Source organism: Epinephelus moara, chromosome 2 (genome assembly GCF_006386435.1).
Source record: "Epinephelus moara isolate mb chromosome 2, YSFRI_EMoa_1.0, whole genome shotgun sequence".
In the NCBI taxonomy this organism is placed as follows: domain Eukaryota; kingdom Metazoa; phylum Chordata; class Actinopteri; order Perciformes; family Serranidae; genus Epinephelus; species Epinephelus moara.
The window spans coordinates 19,479,156-19,501,493 of record NC_065507.1 but is presented as its reverse complement, the minus strand read 5'-3'; the positions used below and the strand labels follow the sequence as shown (position 1 = coordinate 19,501,493).

At 41.6% G+C, this 22,338-nt stretch overlaps 1 protein-coding gene across 1 annotated transcript in view; it reads left to right on the top strand.

The window, feature by feature from the left end:
- The window catches only part of LOC126401207 (glutamate receptor ionotropic, kainate 4-like), a 432,132-nt gene that overhangs the window by 331,436 nt on the left and 78,358 nt on the right, over window positions 1–22,338 (top strand). Inside the window, exons 9-11 of the mRNA XM_050062325.1 lie at window positions 9,685–9,846; window positions 15,187–15,339; window positions 17,672–17,776. Coding sequence (XP_049918282.1) covers window positions 9,685–9,846; window positions 15,187–15,339; window positions 17,672–17,776 — 420 coding nt within the window. The remainder of the gene's footprint in view (window positions 1–9,684; window positions 9,847–15,186; window positions 15,340–17,671; window positions 17,777–22,338) is intronic.

Genomic DNA, 22,338 nt, shown 5'->3' with positions numbered 1-22,338 from the left:
TTAAAAGAAGCATTCATAAATAAGACATTTTTTGACTTTGTAGGTTATTTTTTTCCCTAGATTTCATTTGGTTTTTGCGCTTTCAGCTGTTATGTTCCTCCATAAAATTCTGCTGGGATTTGAATGAATAGTTTACTGGAAAAGATAGACTGTTTCAGATTCCAAACATATGCTAGTGTCTGCAATATTCATGGTGTTTTTGGCCTCCACCAGCCTCAGAATTATTCTGGGCATAAGGTCTCTGCCTCACAAATAGGCTGTTACTGTTGCAGGTCAGACGTAATTCTATGAATAATGGAATAAATTGGTCATTTGTTTCCACCACTCCGCAGGAATGCTGCCAGATTGTTTTGATGTATGCGGCTATTAAATGCTTTCAAACAAAGCTAATGTATCAACCCCAGCATGCTGTGCTAAGATATATTCATGGTCATCTTGGAGTGAACGCATCTGGCCGGCCACTTGGACTGATATAAGTGACAGGTTAGTGACGTGCGCATGAGGGATCACTTGGATACAGTCCATGCATGTGCGGTGCACTGACGTATCCAGAGAGCAGCCGGTGGAGGAACTGTAATCACAGTTCTCATGTCCAGCTGCAGGAGACTATTGTGTTGCATTTCATGAACGCAAAACTCAGTAAATCATTTATCCAATTTTTCCCATTACATCCCAGGTTCATAACAAGTCTGTAGGCATGACATTTGGTTATGCTCCCTCTTTCCTCCCCCTCTCCTCTCCTCCCAACCCACGCTCTCTGAGAACATCGTAATTAAGAGGCTGCAGGAGGCTTTAGAGCTCAGCCTGAATTTACGTGGCAATTGATACAAGCATGAAATGACTTATTGCCAAAAACACTGCATGAACATTCCAGCTATTAGAGAATAATCAGTGTGCCACTAGAAATGGATTTCATTACAGAGTGAAGCCCAGGCTGAGGCCTAGAGGTTTTACCCGGTTATACCCTTCCCCCACTATAACAGGAGGGACGTCATTAATTAGCACTTTATCATTAGGAAAATCAATATGCAATTTACAGAAATGTTACTCAATCATAGGCTACCGGAGACTGTCTCTTCTTTCTTGCTGGGGGCTGCCTTGCTAGATAAGGAGTTTTTTTTTTTTTTTTTTTTTCAAATTGTCAATTATGATTATCACCACTGACGGTTCTGTCTTTATCTGGGGCACATTTTACAGAACAGAAGATAATGTCTTTACCATTTTAGGATACAGCAACCAAAGGAAATGCCACATGACTATGTCTCTTTAAAGCTGCCCTAATCAGATGACTACATAATGACTGTGTAATGTGAAAGAGGTCATTCTTGGTGACAAACCCACAAAGAATTATCAACCGTCTCAGCAGTTGCCCTCAAACCTACAAAGCTTTTTAGCATCTGTCAGCTCATTTTTTCCTTTTATTGCCCTTAACTTAATTGTTTGCTTTAGTCTCAAAGCTATCATCAGCCTTGTTTTCAGTGGCAGCAAATCCTCTGGTAGAGCCACTTTATGCTATCTGCCTGGCACCGCAAAGCACAATGGTAAAGGCAGCAACTAGATGGTGAACATAGTGAGACACGTAGTGATTTCTTTCTGAACACATTATACATTCTAGTAAATACCTGTTGGCAACATTGGAGAAGACAGGGAACTGTGTAGTACTGAAGTGTGGAGTTAAGATGTTAAATTGTTTTCCACTGATTCTGTGTCCAGAATTTTTCATGCAGGCCTGAAATCACACTTAACATAACCCCTCCCATACTGCATATAAACCAGTGGTTCCCAAATGGTGGGTTGCAATCCAAAAGTGGGTGGCGTTAAATATGTTAAATTTGTTAAAAACACGCTTTCTTTTTAAGTACAGTGAATTTAAGGCACAGGGGTTTTATTTTGAAGTGCAGTTTCCTGCTGTAGAGTGAGTGACTAACGGACAGCTACTTGACAGAGGCAGCAAACTAGCTCGACAACACGGTCAAACGCAAGTATGATGCTAAATGTGGTAAACTGTGTGGACCTTGAGCTAATGACTAAGGAGAAATCTGGACCCCATAGCTGAACCAGTTTGGAACCACTGATATAATCTACATTTCTAACATGAGAGTGAATAGCATCAGTGTCATTTTGTTTACCCCTTGTGTGCGAGCGGCAACTTCGCAACATTCAACTAGCTCTCTTAGCTCTTTCAGTCTAATAAATACATGAATAAACAACTCTGTTAAATGCCACAATCATATAAACGTAAGCAAAATAGTTGTCACTAACGTACCTTTCAGTCTTTCAGCCTAAATCTGCTCCTCGGTCAGCTGGCAGTTACTGCTCACTGCTGTGGATGTGCTGTGCTAGTTGCTAGCTGCTGAACAAGAGCCTGCACTTATTTTGACAAAAGCACAACAGCTAAAGCACCTTCTGTGAAAAAGTACTCATGACTAAAACCACAATTTAAAAACATATATTGAGGTGCAAATTATTTGCAGGAAAGAAAGACCCCCAGTGTGTAATGGCCTTAAAAGTTAGAAAAATCGCTTCTTCTTCTGGTGTATGTCCTTAGATCTTCAGCTCTGTTAAGGCAAGCCAGTCTAGTGTTTCATGGTCCAGGTCAATTAGACCATGATCATCATTCAGAGGGCAGTGTTTGTGGCAGCTAGTTATTATGTGTTCCACAGTTTGTAGGGGATTCTGACATTTGCAGTGGGCACTATCCACGAGATCCAGTTTTTGTATCGCTGCCCCAAAGTGCCTGTCCTCGGGAGGTTGAGGGTTGTCTGCTTTTGGGGCAGCTGCTGGTCGGGAACATCTGTTGGGTCTTCAACATAGTGGTGGAGCCTTGATGGTTCTGCTGACTTCCACTGGTCCTTCCATCTTGCCTTAACCCAGGCAGCCTTGGAGGTATCAGAAGGTGTTGTACAGAGCAGTGCTTGGGCGTGTATGGCAAAGGGGCGCCGGGACACTTTGGTGTCGCCATAGCAATCTTGTGGAGGAGGTGGGATTCGCTCGTGTGTGCCTTTCGAGGGAGGGCCAGCGTGGCTGCTTCTCATCTGACCTCTACTGCGCTCTGTGAACATTGTGAAGACATTGGTTTCGCTTAAAGAGCATGCAACCTTGCAACTACTCTGCAGGAGAGGCCACGTGGAGGCTTTTCTCATTTCCCCAAGATACATCGCCCAGGAGTTGGTAGAAACCAAACACAGAGCTAGAAGTGAAAATCCAAAAACAACAGACTTTTGTCCAGCACAAAAACACAAAACAATTACTTGTGTAACTGTCCTTAATTCCCCTTTAATTTGTATGAAAAACTATTCCCATGAGTCATTGCAACTTCAAATCATTGTTCTGACTCATTTGACATTATTACAGTGTTCATCTGCACCACCATTGACTGGTAGTTCTCAACTTCAGCGAACTCCATTAATTTTAATGCCACAGTACCAAAGTTCTTCACACAGACAAACTGTTCAGATGACTCAAACTCATTGAAATACTGAAAGTTTTCATATTCACAATATGAAAAAAGTGACAGTGTGAGGCAGCATTCCCTGCACAGCATGCATGCATATTACAAAACTCCATATACCCTCTAACTTGCATTTGAAAGGCTCGTCTATCGACTGCACATCTGTGGTTGAGGTATCAGTGTTTCAGTTACGGGATGTTGTACCATGCTTGCAGCAGAGATGCAGCCCCATTCAGTGGATGTCCTTGGAGCCTAGAGAATCGCTATAATCTCAGCATTTCTATCCTATTTAGGGAGATGAGATCAATGCACAAAGAGGAGAGCTGAAAGAGGTTTGTTGATCTAAAGAGGTTTTTGCTTCATTTTGGATATCCTGTTTAGGATGGTGGATTTGAAGAGGCTTACACTACTGCAAAGAAATATGTCTGTGCATGTGTGTGGATGGGTAAGGAATGTGTAGGGGGTGGTGGGGTATGGTTCATGACAGGGTCTCCCACTATCTGCAGCATCAGTCCTCCTGGGACCTCATTATTCACTGCTCAAGCTGACTACATCATAACAAACACCAAGTGGTCACACATTCGGGCATTTCTGCCAGTGAGGGTATATGTGTGCATGCGTGAATGCTCTGTTATGTGAGGCGTAAGAGAAATCACTGAGAGGATATAAAAATCTATATAAAATGATAAAAGAGACATTGAGAGAATAACAAAGGAGACAGATATAAAGAATAGATGAGACAGAGACTTCCAGATTATGAGGTTTTCGGGGGGAGAAGGGCAAGAATTGTGGAGGTGAAGCAACAGTTTTTGGTTGGTTGGCCCACGTCCCGGCTGCTGATTGATCTCCAGGTGACAGCCGGTGTCGGGGGCCCTCGGCCAGGCTGTCACTCCCTCGCGCTCTCCCACCCTCCTGCCCCGTCTCATCTTCGCTCTGTCGCTCTTTCCTTCTCCCCCACTGCTTTTTAAGCTCTCAGTTGTGCCAACTAATCTCTCACCTTCTTCTCTCTCCATTGATTCAACTTTTAGCTCTCTCGCTCTCTGTCTCTCCATCCTCCTCATCATCATTCTGCTCCTCCACCCTTTTCACCCCAGTTGGTTGGACAGTTGGTTACTCCACTGCTCTCTCCTGCCCTCCAACTCTGCCTCTTCATTCCCCCACTGCGAGAAACCAACTGTCCTCTGCTGAGAACCGTCCATTTCACACCACCTATTTAGTATGCAAGAGAGCATAATTGCTCATGTGGAGGGATTTAGTCTGTGTTTGTGTCCGACCGTATGTGTGTGTTTGAATTTGAATGTGCGTGTGTGTCACTGTCTGTGCCCCGAGAGCGTACGAATGCAGCACATTAGTTTTCTTCAGACATAGCCTAAGGATATTTTGGTGACCTTGGTCTTAAGTGAGTATGTGCGTGTGTTGCTCAATTATAGGGATTTCATTTTCCTGTGTGTGGGTGTGCACACACACTCTGCAGTTAGAGTCTGTGCGTGTGCTGGCGTGCACGTGCACATGCATACATACAGGCACCCTTGAGGGGCATGCTTAATGATAGGCTCGTTTGCAGAGCTCTGCCTCTAATGATCTATTAAAGTACACTTAGCCAGTAATTATATGGCCAGTCCCAAAAGGCTTATGAGGCCCCACAAGGGATAACTAAAGATACAAGATGAGAGAAAAGCCAATGTGTTTTATGTCTCAAAATTATGATGGCCTTAACCTTTGAGTTTATGAAGAAGAATAAATTAATATAAAGGAAACTGTCAAACTAGAATATTCTTCTTATATGATCACATATGTTCTTAAAATTAAGATGTGTATGAAGTGTTCCTCAGGCTTTGCTGAGCAACATTTAATTCCTCTCTCTGCACTCTTTTTTTTCAGACTTTTACTTATTTATTTTGTCTTTATTCAGAAGCCTAAAATCGAGGGAGCCAGGCTATCAGTTTCACAGAATTGTGTTTTTAAAATTCAGTAGAATAGTTACCAAGAACAGACGGCCTCTCCTCTAACAAGACCATCAGACTATTATTCTAGTCATTAACAGAATTGTCTCATGAAGTTCAAGAGCAGCTAGAAGCCCCTCAGATTACAATGCCTCATCTTTTAATCAGGATATACATATGCTGTTCAGATGTGTTTTACAGCTATGTTTCTGCCTCACATCAGAAGTGATGAATTAAAACTATTCTCTTTGCACTCTCTTTATAGTCTCAAACATTTCTGTCAGCTGTCTTTTTGTTTGTTTTGTGGTTTAAAATCAATCTTTGGGCTGTGTTTTTGTGGAATTGGGTGCAAGGGGAATCCCAGCCACAGGCTCAGGCACATATGCAATCCTGGTGCAGTGCAGTCCAATCAGAAAGTACTATTTGTGCAGGATGAATAACAAACAAGTTAGACCAGATTTCAACAGGTGAAATTACTAGCGTAGGCAGATGATACGCAGACAAACAGCGTGCATGGGTACGGTTGTAAGCATGGCTAGCATCAGGGGTAAATATAGACAGTGCAGGCAGTGCGGTTGCACTGGGGCCCATAGGGTTTGAGGGCCCACTCTCTCTAGAGCAGAGAATGGGCCCCAAGTGATTCAACTTGCCATCTCAGAAATATGCCTGTGTTCAAAGACGAACTCACGTTAGATTACAAATGATGTCATCTGCTATATATGCCCTCAGCAAACCCATCTCTGTCAATGTTTCTTTTTTTTCTTTTTTGTGAAACAGTCAGTAACAATCTATGACAAAATTCTGTTTATTTTACAAAAACGATATAAACTATGAATTAAGTATTTAAAAAATCCATTTAATGAATAATCCATCCATCCATTTTCATCCGCTTATCCGGGGCCGAGTTGCGGGGCAGCAGGTCAAGCAAAGCACCCCAGACGTCCCTCTCCCCAGCAATGCTTTCCAGCTCCTTCTGGGGGATCCCAAGGCGTTCCCAAGCCAGATGAGATATGTCATCCCTCCAGTGTGTTCTGGGTTTGCCCCGGGGCCTCCTACCAGTGGAACGTGCCCGGAACACCTCTAATGGGAGGCGACCAGGAGGTATCATGATCAGATGCCCAAACCACCTCAACTGACCCCTTTCGACGCAAAGGAGCAGCAGCTCTACTCCGAGCTCCCTTCGGATGTCTAAGCTCCTTACCCAATCTCTAAGGCTGAGCCCAACCACCCCACATAGAAAACTCATTTATACCGCTTGTATCCACGCTCTCATTCTTTCGGCCACTACCCAGAACTTATGACCAAAGGTGAGGGTTGGGATGTAGATAGACCAGTAAATCGAAAGCTCCACCTTCCAGCTCAGCTCTCTCCTCTTCTGGGGCCATGGGTCTCTTTGCCAGAAACTGGTGGATTCCCCCTTCTAGGCTGGGAGAGAGTTACTGCCTCAAGCAAGGGAGTTCAAGTATCGTGGGGTCTTGTTCATGAGTGAGGATAGAATGGGCTCATGAATCATTTCTCATTTTATTTGGTATTTCTGTCATATACAGATTTGCAGTGATGATTGGTAATATGTACATTGATGTTGTCCAACGTCAAGTCTGTATTTGATCATGTGACGATACTATAAAATATACAGTAGCTGTTTCAATGCAAAATCTGGCACTAGGGCCCGTCATGATAGCTAAACTGGGGCCCATCCTAACTACTATACACCACTGGCTAGCATGTTGAACGAGAGGTCAGAGTTACCATCTCTCTTAAACTGGCTGAACATTGTGATTTACATTTCAAAGTTTAATCAGCACAAAGTGAAGGAGGTGGGGCCAATTCAAGACTGGAGGCACTGCTTCCTACTAAAGATGAATCGGCAGGGCAATCCATTGTGACTGCACCTTTATTAGGAGGAAAACATCAGCAGGTGGAGTTGGGCTGGTAATGGTGACTAATCAGATGTTCAGCTCCTCTCATCTACTTAAAAGGCAGCAGATAGTTTCTAAATGGGCCGGGAGGAGAATCAAGAGAGTTTCTCATTGGAGAAGATGGTTTTTGTCTGGAAGATGCAAAGTCCAAAAGCACGAACATATTTTTCTACCAGCCAGGACAACGGGGCTGGTATTGTTTTACTTTGTGAGTGTGTTTGTGTGCGTGTCATCTTGGCAAAATGTGGTCCTGGAGACACTAATTGTAGCAGGAACAACCGCAGAGTATTTTGCCAGTTATTTGTGTGTACATCTGTCTGTATGTGGTTAGATTTTGTCACTGCAGTAGCGCCACAGCCGTGCAAGATGCAAACACAAAACTGCAATCACAGGTGTGTAGCTGAGATCAAAGTGAAGGCAGAGTTTGAAGATAGGTGTGGTCAGAGCAAAGGTGACTGAGGTAAGGGGGAAGAAGGAAAGGGGGCATTGCGCCATCTTGCGAACGCATCACAAGATAGTCGCTAGTTTGTGTTGTTTGTAACTGCACACCAATTGAAGATAGACTACACAAGTAATTCCTGTTGAAGATGTCCTGCTGCTCAGGCCAGGCATCCTTCACATACAGCATCTCACACGAATCTTTGCAACCCACTAACTCCCCCTATCTCTCCCTCTCACCTCTCTCGTTATATCCTTGTGGCTCATCTTGACGATCTCCACACCTTCCTGGAATATATTAGCAGAATTCACCAGTGTTGTTGGTTTTTAACATGCAGCACAGCTGCCTCGCTGTACGCTAGCAAAGCTAAACATTTGGGATTTCCAGATTTCTGAGAGGTTGGCACTGTCTGGGGATAATAGGCCTCCCACTCAAAGTCAGTATCCACTGCTTCCTCCTGCCCTGCTCTGCACCGAGTCTGTATCAGTGCAGTCACCCACTGGTGTCTTCACAGTGGAGTGACTCATGCTCCTCTTGGTCTGAGAGCTTTTTCCACCTACCTGCTTATCAGTTATTTAATTCACTGACCTATTCACTCTTTTTGTCTGAGCGTCCATTATCTGATTTGCCTAATCCCCTCTCATCCATTTTCCTCTTACAGATGAAAAAGGCCATTTTGCTCCTTTTAATTTTTCTGTTGAAGCATAGCCATGCCTTAGACTTTGTAAGCTTTGATATCTGCAGGAGACAGTTAAGGTTTCCCTTTGGCTGAGTGAAAAATGTGTTTTGGGTTGTTTTTAAAAATAAGATTTTGGCCTAATCCTTGAGGCTGGTACCACACACGGCGGGTTTCTGCATGGCAGGAGGTCTGAAGCGAGCAGTTGGCATCTTTGATCATTGTTTTCAATTGAATAATAATTGCTTTCCGACCAATCTTGGTGATATACACCTCTATCTTCTCTTCTACTTGTCTTTCCAACCTGTTTACCATTGGAACTGACATACTCGCATGTATGCATTGTCCCATTTGTTCTCCCCATGCTCTCTGCCGAGTGGTCTTACAACACCCCACTGTCACCTGACACCTCTTTCCTCCCACACCACGCCTTTTTATTTTCTTCCTCACCATCCCCTCCAACCCCTGTTATCTTCATCGTCTCTGGCCTTGGTGACAGACAGGTAGACCGGGCTTGGTCCGGCTGTCATAAGCTGGATGGAAAAACAGGCTGCCAGGGGAAGGCTGCCACCTGAGGGGGTACTAGGTTCTGACACCTCTATTAACCTTCAGGAAACGTCCATCCCCACTCACTCACACCACCCCTCCTCCTCTTCCTACTCTTCCTCATCTCTATCCCCGCCTGTCCCCTGTCTGCTGTTCCCCAGGCAGAGAAAAAACAGCTTGTCCCTGGAGCAAAAGAGCCAAATAACAAATACCTGTATTTTTTTTTTCTCCTCCTAACCTGGAGCATTTCAATATGCCATGGATTTCTGTCTCACTATCGCAATTATCTATCAGTCTCAGTGTCCTGTCTCAGGCTCTGTCTGTCCGCCTCTCTCTTATTTCAGCCCCTTAGCGTCGCAATCCAATATTCCTACAATGACCTGTGTGTCAGGAGCAGCATATGGCCAGTGCGAAATGCATGATTCTGTGCAGCGATGCATAGCTAAATGGCAGGAATAAACAAATTGCTGCAGCTTTCTTATGTCAATCAGCCGGAATAATGGGAGTTGATGAAAACTAAGTGAAGCGGATTAAATCGGATGTAAACATATTTGATTAACACACACCCTCTTACCTTGACAGTGATTCGATGTATAATTTGGTGTTATTTAAAGTGGATTACAGCAGATCATGGCGGAATATGACAGCTCCTATCTAAATCAGCTGCATTCACTAATCTCTGCCTGCCTCTGTCTCATTCTGCCCCGCAGGAATTCTCTTTACTCCGACTGGACGACGTGGTCGACCAACGAGTCAACATAGTCGGTTTTTCAGTCTTCAACAACACTCATCCCTTCTTCCAGGATTTTGTGCTAAGCCTCAACCGCTCCTGGCAAGAGAACTGTGACCATGCACCCTTCGCTGGCACCCCAGTAAGTCCATACACATGATGTCACACACACACACAGAGGACTAAAGTAACCCTTGTAGGAATAATGGATGAACCCTTTTTATCTATTTCCTCACCCAAATCCAAACAGGGTCTTCCGAGGCATTACTCTGCTGTATCTCAAACTCACCCACTAAAACACAGAAGTCACTTAGTCACAAAAATGCCTCGGAAATATACAGGGATGACATTTATCCAGTTAACTGTTGTAATTGCAGGTGTAGCTGTAGGCAGTTGTTGTTTTCCAGACAGCTCATTAGCACCGTTTGCCACCTTCCTTATTACATTTATAATGGCATCCTCCTTGTTAAATTTGCTTCAGAGGAAATGCAAAGCAAAAGAGCGGCTTACCTTCACTGCATCCCCCCTTAAATCGTCCACTGTTCTCATCTAAACATTGTCTGCAGCTCAACATTTAACGTACCTCGCTCTGCATATTTGAATGACTTCAAAATAGCCTCAAATCACACAGCTACTGTTTACACGCCAATGACTGAAGACTATTGCAGGTTTGTTTTTTAAGAAACTTTAAATGAAGATAATTTGTCTCATACTGGCTTAACTGCTTTTCTACATTTGAGCCAACCACTCTAGACAGAAAATTTGGCCCTGGTGCTTAAACATTTTGTATTGTCAGCATAACACTCATGCTTATTTTATGAGATTGGCTTATCTGAGTTTTGGATGTCAGATTCAGCAAATAAAATGTTGTAAATGACCTGCATAAACATGATGAGTGTCACCTATTCATAAATAGGCGCTCGTTTATGAGACTAAATTTTATGAGTATTATCTCACTCCCCAGTAATGCCTCTCAAGGCTCCTTCGCCCATTTGTCCACAAGTGTCACTCATAAAAACGGCAACTGAGAGTAACAAGAAGAACTTCAGCAGCTATTAGATTGAATTCCTGCTCTCGGAGTCCAGTAAAAACAATCTTAGAGTATTATCTCTTACATGTAGTGGAATTTACTGTCTCTTAAAAGAGACCAAGCATGAACTCTTGGTTAGAATTCTATCAGTGTTCTTTGTTCAGGAGGTTTTTACCAGAAGCCAAATTAGCCACAGAGGTCTCTTCCTCTCCAAAACCAGGTGATTAAAACCCTGAACAAAGCAGTTTCAGTGCTTCTCTGATGATGTTCAGCTTGTCAGAGATGGGCTGCTAGCCCAGCACCCGTTAATGTGCACTCACCTTTAATCCCTGAGAACTTAAGATCCAGACCTTCAGGAGGTTTTTACTGGGAGCCAAATTATCCACAGAGGTCTCTTCCTCTCAAAACAAACAGACCCTGTGATTTAAACCAGTAGAAACACTGAATAAAGCTGTTTGACATTTTAAAAAAATACGTGTTTTTTTGAAACAGCTTGTCACAGGGGGGCTGCTAACTGGGATAATTCACACGTTACAGCCGCTCAAGAGTCAGAAGCAAGTGATATAAGCATATATATGTATATATATATAAAAATATATGACAGAGTATAATTGTATAATAATAGATGCGAGACTAATTACACAGTATAAGTCTGTCAATGTGTTTCCAGGTGATTATACACTAAAGGAAAGATACTTATTATACGCTATTTCTGCCAGTATATCACCCTAAATCCTACATACTGAACCTTTCACACATACAATTACTGTATATAGAAATCAATATTAAACCATTAATATCATCCATCCATTTTCATCTGTTTATCCCGGGCTGGGTTTGCGGGAGCAGCTGGCCAAGCAATCATCAATACCATTAATGTTAAAGTCTTTTAGTTCATTTATTAGTTTTGAAACCAACCAAGCTTGTAGTATAATTGTGTTTATCTTTATGTTTTATACTAAAATAATATCAATAGCAGTAGAGGAAAGTGATTAGTGAATGAAACAGTCAGAAGGTAACATTTTCTGTGTATTTCAGCCCAATTTCTTCAAAGTGATTAAAATAAAAAATGTTCTTGTCTTATTGTTTTCAAAGCATGTGATGAATAAATAGAAATTACTGCTTAAAAATACAGCAAGAACCTACAAGAACAAGACATCTGAGTGCAAAAAATAGAACAAAAAAAAAACAGTGTTTGCAAATTTTCTTAAGGGCTTCATTAGGAAACAGAAATTCAGTAAAGGAAGTTAATGAATGAATCCCTTGGTCTCTGTTTGAAGTTTAGAGAAGGTAGAAAAAACAAACTAACGCGCACCCATCACCCACTTCTACCTCCAACAAGCCGGGTGGTGAAACAGGTTAAGAATAGTAAAAACACAGCATGAAAAAAAATCTTGTGTTTTGCACACAGCAGGTCACTCGGATACTTTTGAGCCTGCGGCAATTAGGACTTGTGACTAATTAGCTAATAACTAGAGAGAATAAAGGCTGATGAAGGCAGAGCAAGAAAGTGATTAACTCATTTAAACATGCACATAGATAATATGCTGTCTTTTCATTAACAGTAATTAGGTCTGGAGGAAATGTAGCTGTGGGGTTCACACCTACAACAAATGCATACAAGTGACCTCTTTACATGTGTAGAGCCTTGACATTCAGCGCATTCCAAGACAAAGACGTGCACCCTGCCAACTGATCATAAAAGTCCTTATCAGAAAATGCAGTGCATTTTAGGAGTGTGGGTTCATAGGAGACAAATTATTTTAGGAAAAATTATATTGCCTATAATAATCATGCAATTTTGGGAATCTTTATGAGACTGAAATATCAGTTGGAACAGACATGACTGTTCATGTTAGAGAACATCAAACAAAACCAAAGGAGGGAAGATACAGTATTCATTTTTGTTAAACAGGCCTGAAATAATGAAAGCAGCTCATGTTGGCAAACAGAGCACACCTCTGAAAGAAGAGCTGCTATGCCGAGTGAAGACCACAATTCCTCTGAATATTTCCAGGTTTTTTTTAGACCTCTTGAAGCATGTAAAACTTTGTGATGTGCTTTCTTATCTGGTTCTATTCAGTACATGTCACTGTAATTCTGCGTATCAGCCGCTGAGAGAATGCTGTGTAAAAAACACTGATTTCAACAATGTGGCCGATACCAGCAGATGTGTGATCCTGTCTTTATTCTAAGGCCCTGTCTACAAGTTCACAGATATTTTAGAAACTGATATTTGCCTCCTCTTTTTAAAAGAAAAAAAATCTGTCCGTGCGACCTTAAGTCAAAATTTCTCTGTACACACTAGAATGCAAAAAAAACCCATCAGACACTCACTGGCGTTAGCTGTCTCCTACATCCCCTCATCACAAAGGTAGTTAGGTACTAGCATTACCTTTCTCAAAAAGCATACTGGAAATCTCAGCACTGTTGATTTCTGTTTGATACACAGTCAAAGGGCCTCACTCAAAGTTACAAGTGATTCTGGGAACATGGGAAAGTTTTCCCTCCACTCCTCATTGACAACAATCCCATTCTCAAATAGTCCCACCATTTGCTTGTTTGACCTGAGGCCTGTACTACGAAGCCAGATCAACTTACCCAGGATATCTTTTCTTTATCTGGTTTGACTAACCCTAACATTGGTCGTCGGGATAACCTGTACTACAAAGCTGGTTATCAACTAGTTCAGTCAACTCTGGGTTTTCCTGTGCAGCCACGAGCATGTTCATGTTAAAGAGGTTCTACTGACCTCTAACAATATATAGGTTGCTCTTTTTTTACATGAGACTTTGGACTTTCGTAAATGGATACTTTTTTCTTCAGTGATCTGACTGGTCAGAGGTCAGGGTGTTGACAGGCTGTGATCCAATACCCTGAAGTTAACTTGCTCCGGAGCAGGTTAGCTGTTCAGTATGAGTTACTATGGTGATTCATCCCGGTAAAAAGAGAACCAGTTTCATAGTACTGAAAACCGAGAGTTAACGCTGAAGTTACCTTGCTAACTCCAAATCTCGTTTAATCGTAAAAGTCTCAAGCCTGGTGATCCAAAACTGTCATTTCTGGTGGACTTTGAACTACAGATGCTGAGGTGGACTAAATGACACTGGGTGCAGCAGATGCCTCCTTTCATCCATGAAGTGGCGCAGCAGCACTAGGTTTAGGTGTAGAGTTGGCTGGTTATAAGACCAAGCAAACATGTAGTCCGCAGTTGTTGTTGTTGCTTCAGGCTCATATTCATCACAGAAAGCAAAAATGGACATGCTTGAATTGAGGAGATGATGTCATTGTTTTCCAAATGCTCTGTTTCACACGTCCACATGCATTCATAGTAAAGAGAGTTTTGAAAAATATGCACCTTAGAAGGCATTAGAACTGTTTGTGTGGACGAGAGATCAAAATATAGAGAAAAATATCAGTTTTCAAAAATCTCGTATCTGTGTTCATGCAGACGGACCTGTGACAAGAACAAAATTTACCTTTTGTACAAGCTATGTAATATTGACTCTGATCCACCTGCTCTGTACGCCACACAGAGTGATAGATGCGAGCAAAGACAGACTGCCAAAATGAAACGAAGATGAGTAAATGTCACAGCATTATTAGTCTCACATCACAGAAATCATTAGATACAAGTGTAATATCATCAGAAACACCGTAACACTTTGCACATTTGCTTTTTAATGCTGACTTAACAACCACCAAGACATTATTCCCATATGTCAAACCTAAAATGCTTCGCCTCGTGGTCGTAATGTCTTCACAGGCTGTTTGTGTACACCATATTGCTCTTAATGTGCAATCCACCAATTATGTTCGCCAATTCAAGGTTGTAATACATCACAGGTTTGCAGTTTAATGGCCTATTGTAGTTCTCTTTGGTCTCCAAAATTTACTGTGCATCACAATTCCTCCCTGTATCAATATCCAGCAAACATCAGGGCCATTTTAACTCTACTGCAATTACACAGATGTACCGCACTGAATCTCAGACTCTCCCCTAAAGTCTAATGCGGGGCATCGTGCATTTTAATCAAATGTACATAGCAGGATGCAGAGGTAGTGACGAGGAGGCTGTTGGTACAGGGGTGATGAGAGGGAAAGCTGCCTCTCCCACTGTTTTTTGGCCTTCGCTGAGAGAAGCAGGCGGTAATTGGAATGGTCAGGGTGTGCCAGCTTCATTGGGGATAAGAGTAGGAAGGACAGCGTCTCTCTGAGAGACGGAGAGAGAGGGAGAGATGGTTTTCAACGCTGTCAGCAGATCAGAGTCTTTCTAATGATCTAATGGAATAATCTCACTGCCACTCCAGGGATGGGTTAACCCCTCACTGACTGCTAACCACTGACATGTTACACTTGCTGTTTGTGTGCTTTTGCAGCTGTGTGTGTGTGTGTGTGTGTATGTTGGGGTGTGAATGCATAATGTTTTCACCTTCTTCCCTCCCTCTGCAGCTCTCCTCGGCTCTGCTCTTTGATGCGGTATACGCGGTGGTGGCGGCGGTCCAGGAGTTGAACCGTAGCCAGAATGTTGGCGCCACGCAGCTCTCCTGCAAGTCCTCCAAGATCTGGGAGCATGGCACCAGCCTCATGAATTACCTGAGGATGGTAAGATTGCCTCTGCTGGACATCATGAGAATAAGACGAAAGGACGGATCACTGCTCGCCTGAAAGGAGTAGTTTGACATTGTGGGAAATGTTCTTGAGTTAGATGAGAATGTCGATTCCACCCTCTTGTCTGTGTGGTAAATATTAAGCTGCAGCCAAGAGTTGTTTATCTTAGCTTAGCATAAAGACTGGAGGAGGGGGAAAAAAACTAGCCCGGCTCAGTCTAAAGCTAATAAAATCCACCTACAAGGACTCTTAATGCTCACTAATTATTGTGTTATATCTTGTTCACAGTATTTTCTGCTGCTGGTGAAAATATCTAAGCTCTAAAATATCCCAGTAACATGTGGAAAGTACAGCAGGAGCAGAGTAAGTGAGACACTGGATCAACAAAGACACGCGAAAACATAATACACAGCCTATCTGTATGCCAAAGCTAGTGCCAGCAGCTAGTTAGCTTAGCATAAAGGCTGGAAGTGCTAGGAAAGGTTAGTCGAATGCCTCTAAAGCTCACAAATTAAGGTTCAAGGGGAAATTTGTGTTGTAGCAAGGGCTCATGTAAAAACATAAAGCAGAATACAAAGGAGATCATCAACCACACATCATCACAAAGAATCAACAGAGCTGAAGTAAGATGCACTTGTACAAAAGTGCAAAGTGCAAGTGTGCAGAGGAAGAGCGAGCATACAGCCAGAATGCTATTTGCTATTAAGTATATCCATAACACTTGGGATTAAGGAATTGTTTCTCCAAATGGGTGCCCTGAAACAACGTCAGGAGGGCAATAGCTTAAACTAATCCAGGGCCTGGCAGTCCAATTAGCCCTTAGAGTTATAAGTATCCAAAGCTTGGCCTGGCTTCTCCCTGAAATCTTACTAGCCATTTGGACAAGACTTCCACGCCTATTCTTATTGGACCAATTTAGATTTTCAAACCAAGCAATTATACAAAAACATGAAATTAACATATTATTTTCATTTGTTTAATCTGTACAAAAAGGGGTTTCTTGGCCAGGCACAGTGACCTCCTGATCTTGTGACTGTGAGATTGCCAGTCACCAGCAGAGACTTGAAGAACTCACTGTGCCTTGCCAAAACACAGCCTGGCACATAACCCCCAGTAAAACCACAAGGAACATGATATAATGTGTTAATAAGTGAGCTGTGGAAATCATGTTAGGTGGAGTTTGTTATCTTGAGATAGAGCCAGGCTAGCTGTTTCTCCCTGTTGGGGGGCGGCAGTAGCTCAGTCCACAGGGACCTGGCTGAAGTCCCCATACGGACAAGCATGGAGCGTGGACTGGGAGCTGGAGAGCGGGCAGTTTGTCTCCTGGGCACTGCCAAGATGCCCTTGAACAAGGCACTGAACCCCATACTGCTCGGGGTAGGCCCCCTCGTTTTGACATCTCTTAATTTGATGCATGTAAAGGTCCTGTTTGTGCACGTGTGTGTATTTCAGGCCTTTGTGTGTACATGACAACAGAGTGGATGGAATTTCCCCTCGGGGATTGATAAAGTATATCTTCTTCTTCTTCCTCATTTCCCATCTTTATGCTAAGCTAAGCTAAACTAAACAGTTGCTTCATACTTACTGCACATAAATCACAGAAAGAATCTTTACATCTGACTTTAAGAATAAATCATATTTCCCAAAATGTTTAACTATTTTTATTACTATTCAAATGGAAGATCTTTCATGTTTTTGTGCGTTTCTTATTCTGTTTTTGGACTCTCTCCCTTGCACCAACAAGAAGGGCAGGAAATAACCTTAATTAGACAATGTCAGATAGCCAGGCTCATTGAGATCTTCGTTATTGCTTCACTTATGTTGCATATTAATTGGTTATTTTAGAGCCCAGATATTTTCGCTGACAGTCGATAATAATGTGTAGTCTGTGCTCTCATCGTCTTTAAAGATATGCTCCCGGATCCACTAGGTCAGTTTATCTCACCTCTACATTATACTGAGAGACAATAGAGGAGGGGAGATAAAGATGAGCTGTCAGTGAATAAAATGTGTTATCCTATTAGAGAGAAATGGCTGTAAGTGATTGGGCTATCGAAATACTCAAATGTGGCATGTGTTCGATATCAGACTGTTTGTCTTTCCCCCTCAAATAGACTAATGGCTCGTCTTTTTTGCGGTAAATTGAAGATATTACAGCCTTGTCTTCATATTATTATTCTAAATTTGACATATTTCAAAAAGCTGATACTGAGCCAGTGGTGCTAATGTAGCCTACAGTTGTATCCATAATAGGTGCTGCTCAGAGGGAGGCAGGCAGTATTTCTCTGTGCGTCTTTTAACGTGTTGCTGTCTCTGTGTTGGATAGGTAGAATTGGAAGGTCTAACAGGCCACATTGAATTCAACAGCAAAGGTCAGAGGTCTAACTACGCCCTGCGGATCATGCAGAACAGCAAGGATGGCCTAAGGCAGGTAAAGTAACTCCCAGTCTTACAAATCTGATGTTGGCATTATCTGTCTTCAAAATAATCACATGCTGTGGATTCGGGCAGCATCAGCACAGCTTGCTATAGCATAAAGTGCATTGGTTCAACTGAATTTACATATAAATAGCGTGGTATTTCAGAAGTGGCTCACACCGATTCTTCCATTTTCTCTTTAGATAGACGCTGGCCATAATATACCTGTTACTGCTGAACACAGAGCTCTTCAGCACAGCCCTGATCTCAGTAGGGCACTACTTCTGGCAAATTTTACAGTTGTCTTTATGGCAGTGAGGTAACTCCAGCTGGATCGTACAGCAGGGAGCTGTGATAACACTCGCTCAACTGACATCTTTTGGTGCAAACAGTCCCCATTATCCTGCTAGCAGAAGTGTCAAAGTGCCAGAGGACAAAATTTAATATTAGAGAGGCCTGTTTGAAGGTGCAAAGACGTGTATTTTTATGGAGAATTAATTTAGGGTAAAACAGAAGCCAGTAAGTGTTGGCTGAGTATTAATATTTTAGTCTTGTCTCACAAAACTACTCTAATATATCAGCAGGCATTTTGTGGGTGGTGCGATCAATACCAGTCACTCCAGTATTGCCTCAGTAGATGCTGGGATTTCAAGCTTCCTACACAAGTGGCCTTATTGTGCTCTTTCATAAAGTGAAAGCACTCTTCATGCACCACAGGGCCTTTCAGTCTGTGCCCCGAACCACCCGGCACAGTCTCCGAAACTGGTGTCCTTTGACATCTCTCTTTCTCAGTTTCACACCAGGGAACACAGTTTCAAATGCTTAATTTCTTCCAAATTGAACACATTTACCAGAATTACAAGGACTGAAAGCAGTCGGTAATGAAATGTAAGTGACTAGAGGCTTTGAGCAGCTTTGAGTAGTGACTGTTAATGGATGGATGGATGGTGCTCTTGTGCTATATACTTTATCAGTTGCTCAGGGGTTTGGCTATGTTACAGCAGAAGTTTCCAGTGTTTCATGTCAAGAATCCACAATTTTAATGCAAGTACCTTATTTGAATTGGCGCTATATGACTAGAGAAAACAGAAATAGGCTGAGGCATTTGCTTTCGTTCAAGAGGTAGAAAACCTACAGCTACCAGAATGTATCGTGCTGCACTGGACCAATAAACGCTTCTGCTGGTAGGTGATGTCTGGCCCTTTTTGCCACAGGAAACAATATGGCTGCAGGCTGGTGACAAACTTCCTTGAACAGTCAAACCGTAGGCTAAAATGTATTTCTGAAAACATTGTAGGTGAGAAACAGTAACAGAATCTTTGTTCATATTTGACCAGCACTGTGCCGTTTTATAGTCTGATCTGAGAGGGGCAGCTCTCTCTCTAGATCTGCTTCTGTTCTCCTTCTATCTGTGGTGGTGGGCATGTGAAAAAGTACAATCTATAGTTTGAGTGAAAATATCTCTGATGACGCAGATTTGAGCTGAGAGATGAGCAGGGAGATCTGGGCGCTGGTGAGATGGAGGGAAGTTTGCCACAGTTGATTTACACATCCTACCCACATTGTTTTGATACCAAACTGGTTGAACAGTAAAGTATACCCTGAAGACACCAGTGTGAAAATCTTTTTTTTTTGTTTGGTAATAATAGTTCAATCAGGAGAGACAGAGGAATGGAGCAAAGATAATATTTAATACAGAATATGAGTGTACAGATTAACAGATGATTTGTGCTGATTACTAAGATTTAACAGAAGTCTTTGGCACTTGGACACCAGAGGGAGATATTTTGTGATCGAGGGACATATGAGCAGCAACAAGATAAATCCTCCATGGAGTCCTGACAGTGGCAGAGGTGGTGGTGGCTGATGACTCTGAGGCTGCTGACTGATGAGGCGTATGAGGCTGATGAATCTGTAAAGACTAGGTGGTGATGGGGAGGTGGAGGGCACGCACGACGGCAGCAAGAAAGAACTACAGTAGATAAAGAACCATATTTGATTGAGGAGCAGTAGATGATAGGCTGACAGAGATGGTGTGTTGTGTGCTATTGGTTGATTGTGAATCAGCTGATGACTTAATTGACAGCCCCAAACAATGACATCTAGAGATAGTGAGTGAGCATACGTGCAAGGAGTGAATGGCAGGATGAGGAAGAAAACTTACAGCCTGAGCATGAAAAGAATCGTCTTCCTGACTGATCCTTTGCTAGAGCGTCATTTGTAAAACCCATCATTACAAAAACCATCCCAGACGAAACAACAATGTCTAAATTCTGAAATGGAGAACTAATGGAGAACATTCGTTGGACCCCACTTTAGGAAGCAGTGACCAGGAGTTTAGTGAGGCAGGTGGAGGCAAGAACATTGCCTCAAATCAATGACTGGCTGGGGAAAATCTGTGCGGGCAAAGTGATTGCCCAATACTCTCCCATCCATCAACAGCATCTCCAAGTGCTCCAGTGGGGCTGAGCCGTCAACAGCAGTAAAAATCTGTGTTTGATCTCCCAGGTAAAAAATATAGGTTGTTTGTGAGGGGAAAAAATGGGGTCAAAGGTAAATATCAGCACAATGGTAGCAGAAGCTGTGAATAGCGGAGTGATAGAGGCGTTGATCAAGATGAAGAATCTGGCTGTGGACATGTTTGCTTTCATGGTAATAGTCAGGTACCCCAAGGTTTCAGAATATTTATAAAGATAACATCTCCTATATGAGTCACAGAAAACGCTTAAATTCCCATTTTGTACACTGATGTGTTCTGACAGATATCGCAGTGGGTGTGATAACTGTGTACTGTGGAATTGAGGGATAAATAGGACTGTATTGGTGAACCAAGCGATGGGGAAAAATGCACAAAATAACCTAAAGATGGAGGGAATGTGTATGGATGAGTCATATAAGTAAAGATGTATTTCCAATTTCTTCTGCCAACCCTGTTTAAAGAATAGCAAGTTGTTTCCATGCCAACAAAGTATCCAGTCACACTGCGCAACAGTACCTGATATTGTGTGTGACATTACAAAAATCTATATATACGTAACAGTGACAGTCTCACAACATCTTTTTTTTTTTAAGAAAATGGGGCAGAAAAGTTTACAAAGTATAATAAGTTGTGGACAGAATGTACTATAAGTTCAGCATTCAAAATGTTTTATACCAAGAAATCAAATGACAACAGTGTCTGGGGGGAGAATCTGAGTCATGCATCACATATCACATTATAATTACCATCACTTCAGCCAGTATAAAGACACATAGAGAATTGCTCTAATGCATCATAACAGATAGTTCCTATAAAAGAAATAATGTCTCATAAACATCAATAATACACTGTGGTGTGACTTTGGGAGATTTAAATAAAGTGACAGCACTGTATAAGGTTGTTAGCAATTGTTTGATACTATAACACAATTATGAGGACTTTGAGCAGTATTTGCTGGTATAAGTACAGTATAAGACAAAAAAATAATTACAATGATTATCAAAGCCATCTTTATTTTCCAAATTTGAACACTTGCTGGGCAGAAAACATCAATTTCATGTTACTGAAGGACACTAGATAATATAATGATATTAATATGAATATGTTAATAATATGGTAAGGTAATAATATTGTGAGGTAATATGAAGATATTAATATTTTAATATCATAAGTAGTAGTGTTGAACACTGTAGCATAATGCACATTGTATTATTTTTATTATTTAATTACTATTGTTTTTGTTTTGATGCACATTTTCATTTTATTTCATTTTTATTTTATTTTAATCTGTTTTATTTTATTTTATTAGATTTTATTTAATTTTGTTTAATTCAATTTAATTTTATTGTATTTCATTTTATTTTATTTTAATCTGTTTTATTTTATTTTAATACATTTTATTTTATTTTATTCTATTGCTTCATATTTACATACCTCTATTTCATACTCTTACATATATTCTTACTGCTTATAATTCTCTATTTTTTACTTTGGAGCAACTGCAACAAATCACAGTTTCCCTTTGGGGATCCATAAAGTATTTCTGATTCTGATTCTGATGTTGTTCAAAAATGTGAAAAGATAGTTTTGCAACCTTTCCTCAGCGGTGGAAAAAGCCTTAAACTGGGATTGCACTGATTTTGGTCTCTAAAGAGAGATATTTTTTTATTTTACCTTTTTTACCTGGTGTAACTTGGCTTGGCTCATGTGCTCATTTTCAGCAACACCCTGCTTCACTCTCTGTTGCACAGTGGTCTTGTCTCTCTACCATGGGTTTGGTGTGATGGTGCTACTGTCAGTTTAATTAAAATATGAAGCTGCGTGTTTTGGAAAATAAAGACTAATCATTTTATGATCGTTGTAGGTATAATGCATTAAAAATGTTAAGCTTATAACATAGTATGCCCATCACTTATACTTTACAGACCTTGTTGTAAGCTGTCATCCATGATTATAACTGCATTATAATGTCTTATGAATGTGCTTATAATGCATTAAAAACATGACCTTCATAGAAAGTGTTACCGAAAATGGGTAACTGCTGAAAGTCTTCAGCAACCAAGCACAAATTAAGCTTCAGTGTTGCTTTGAGCCTG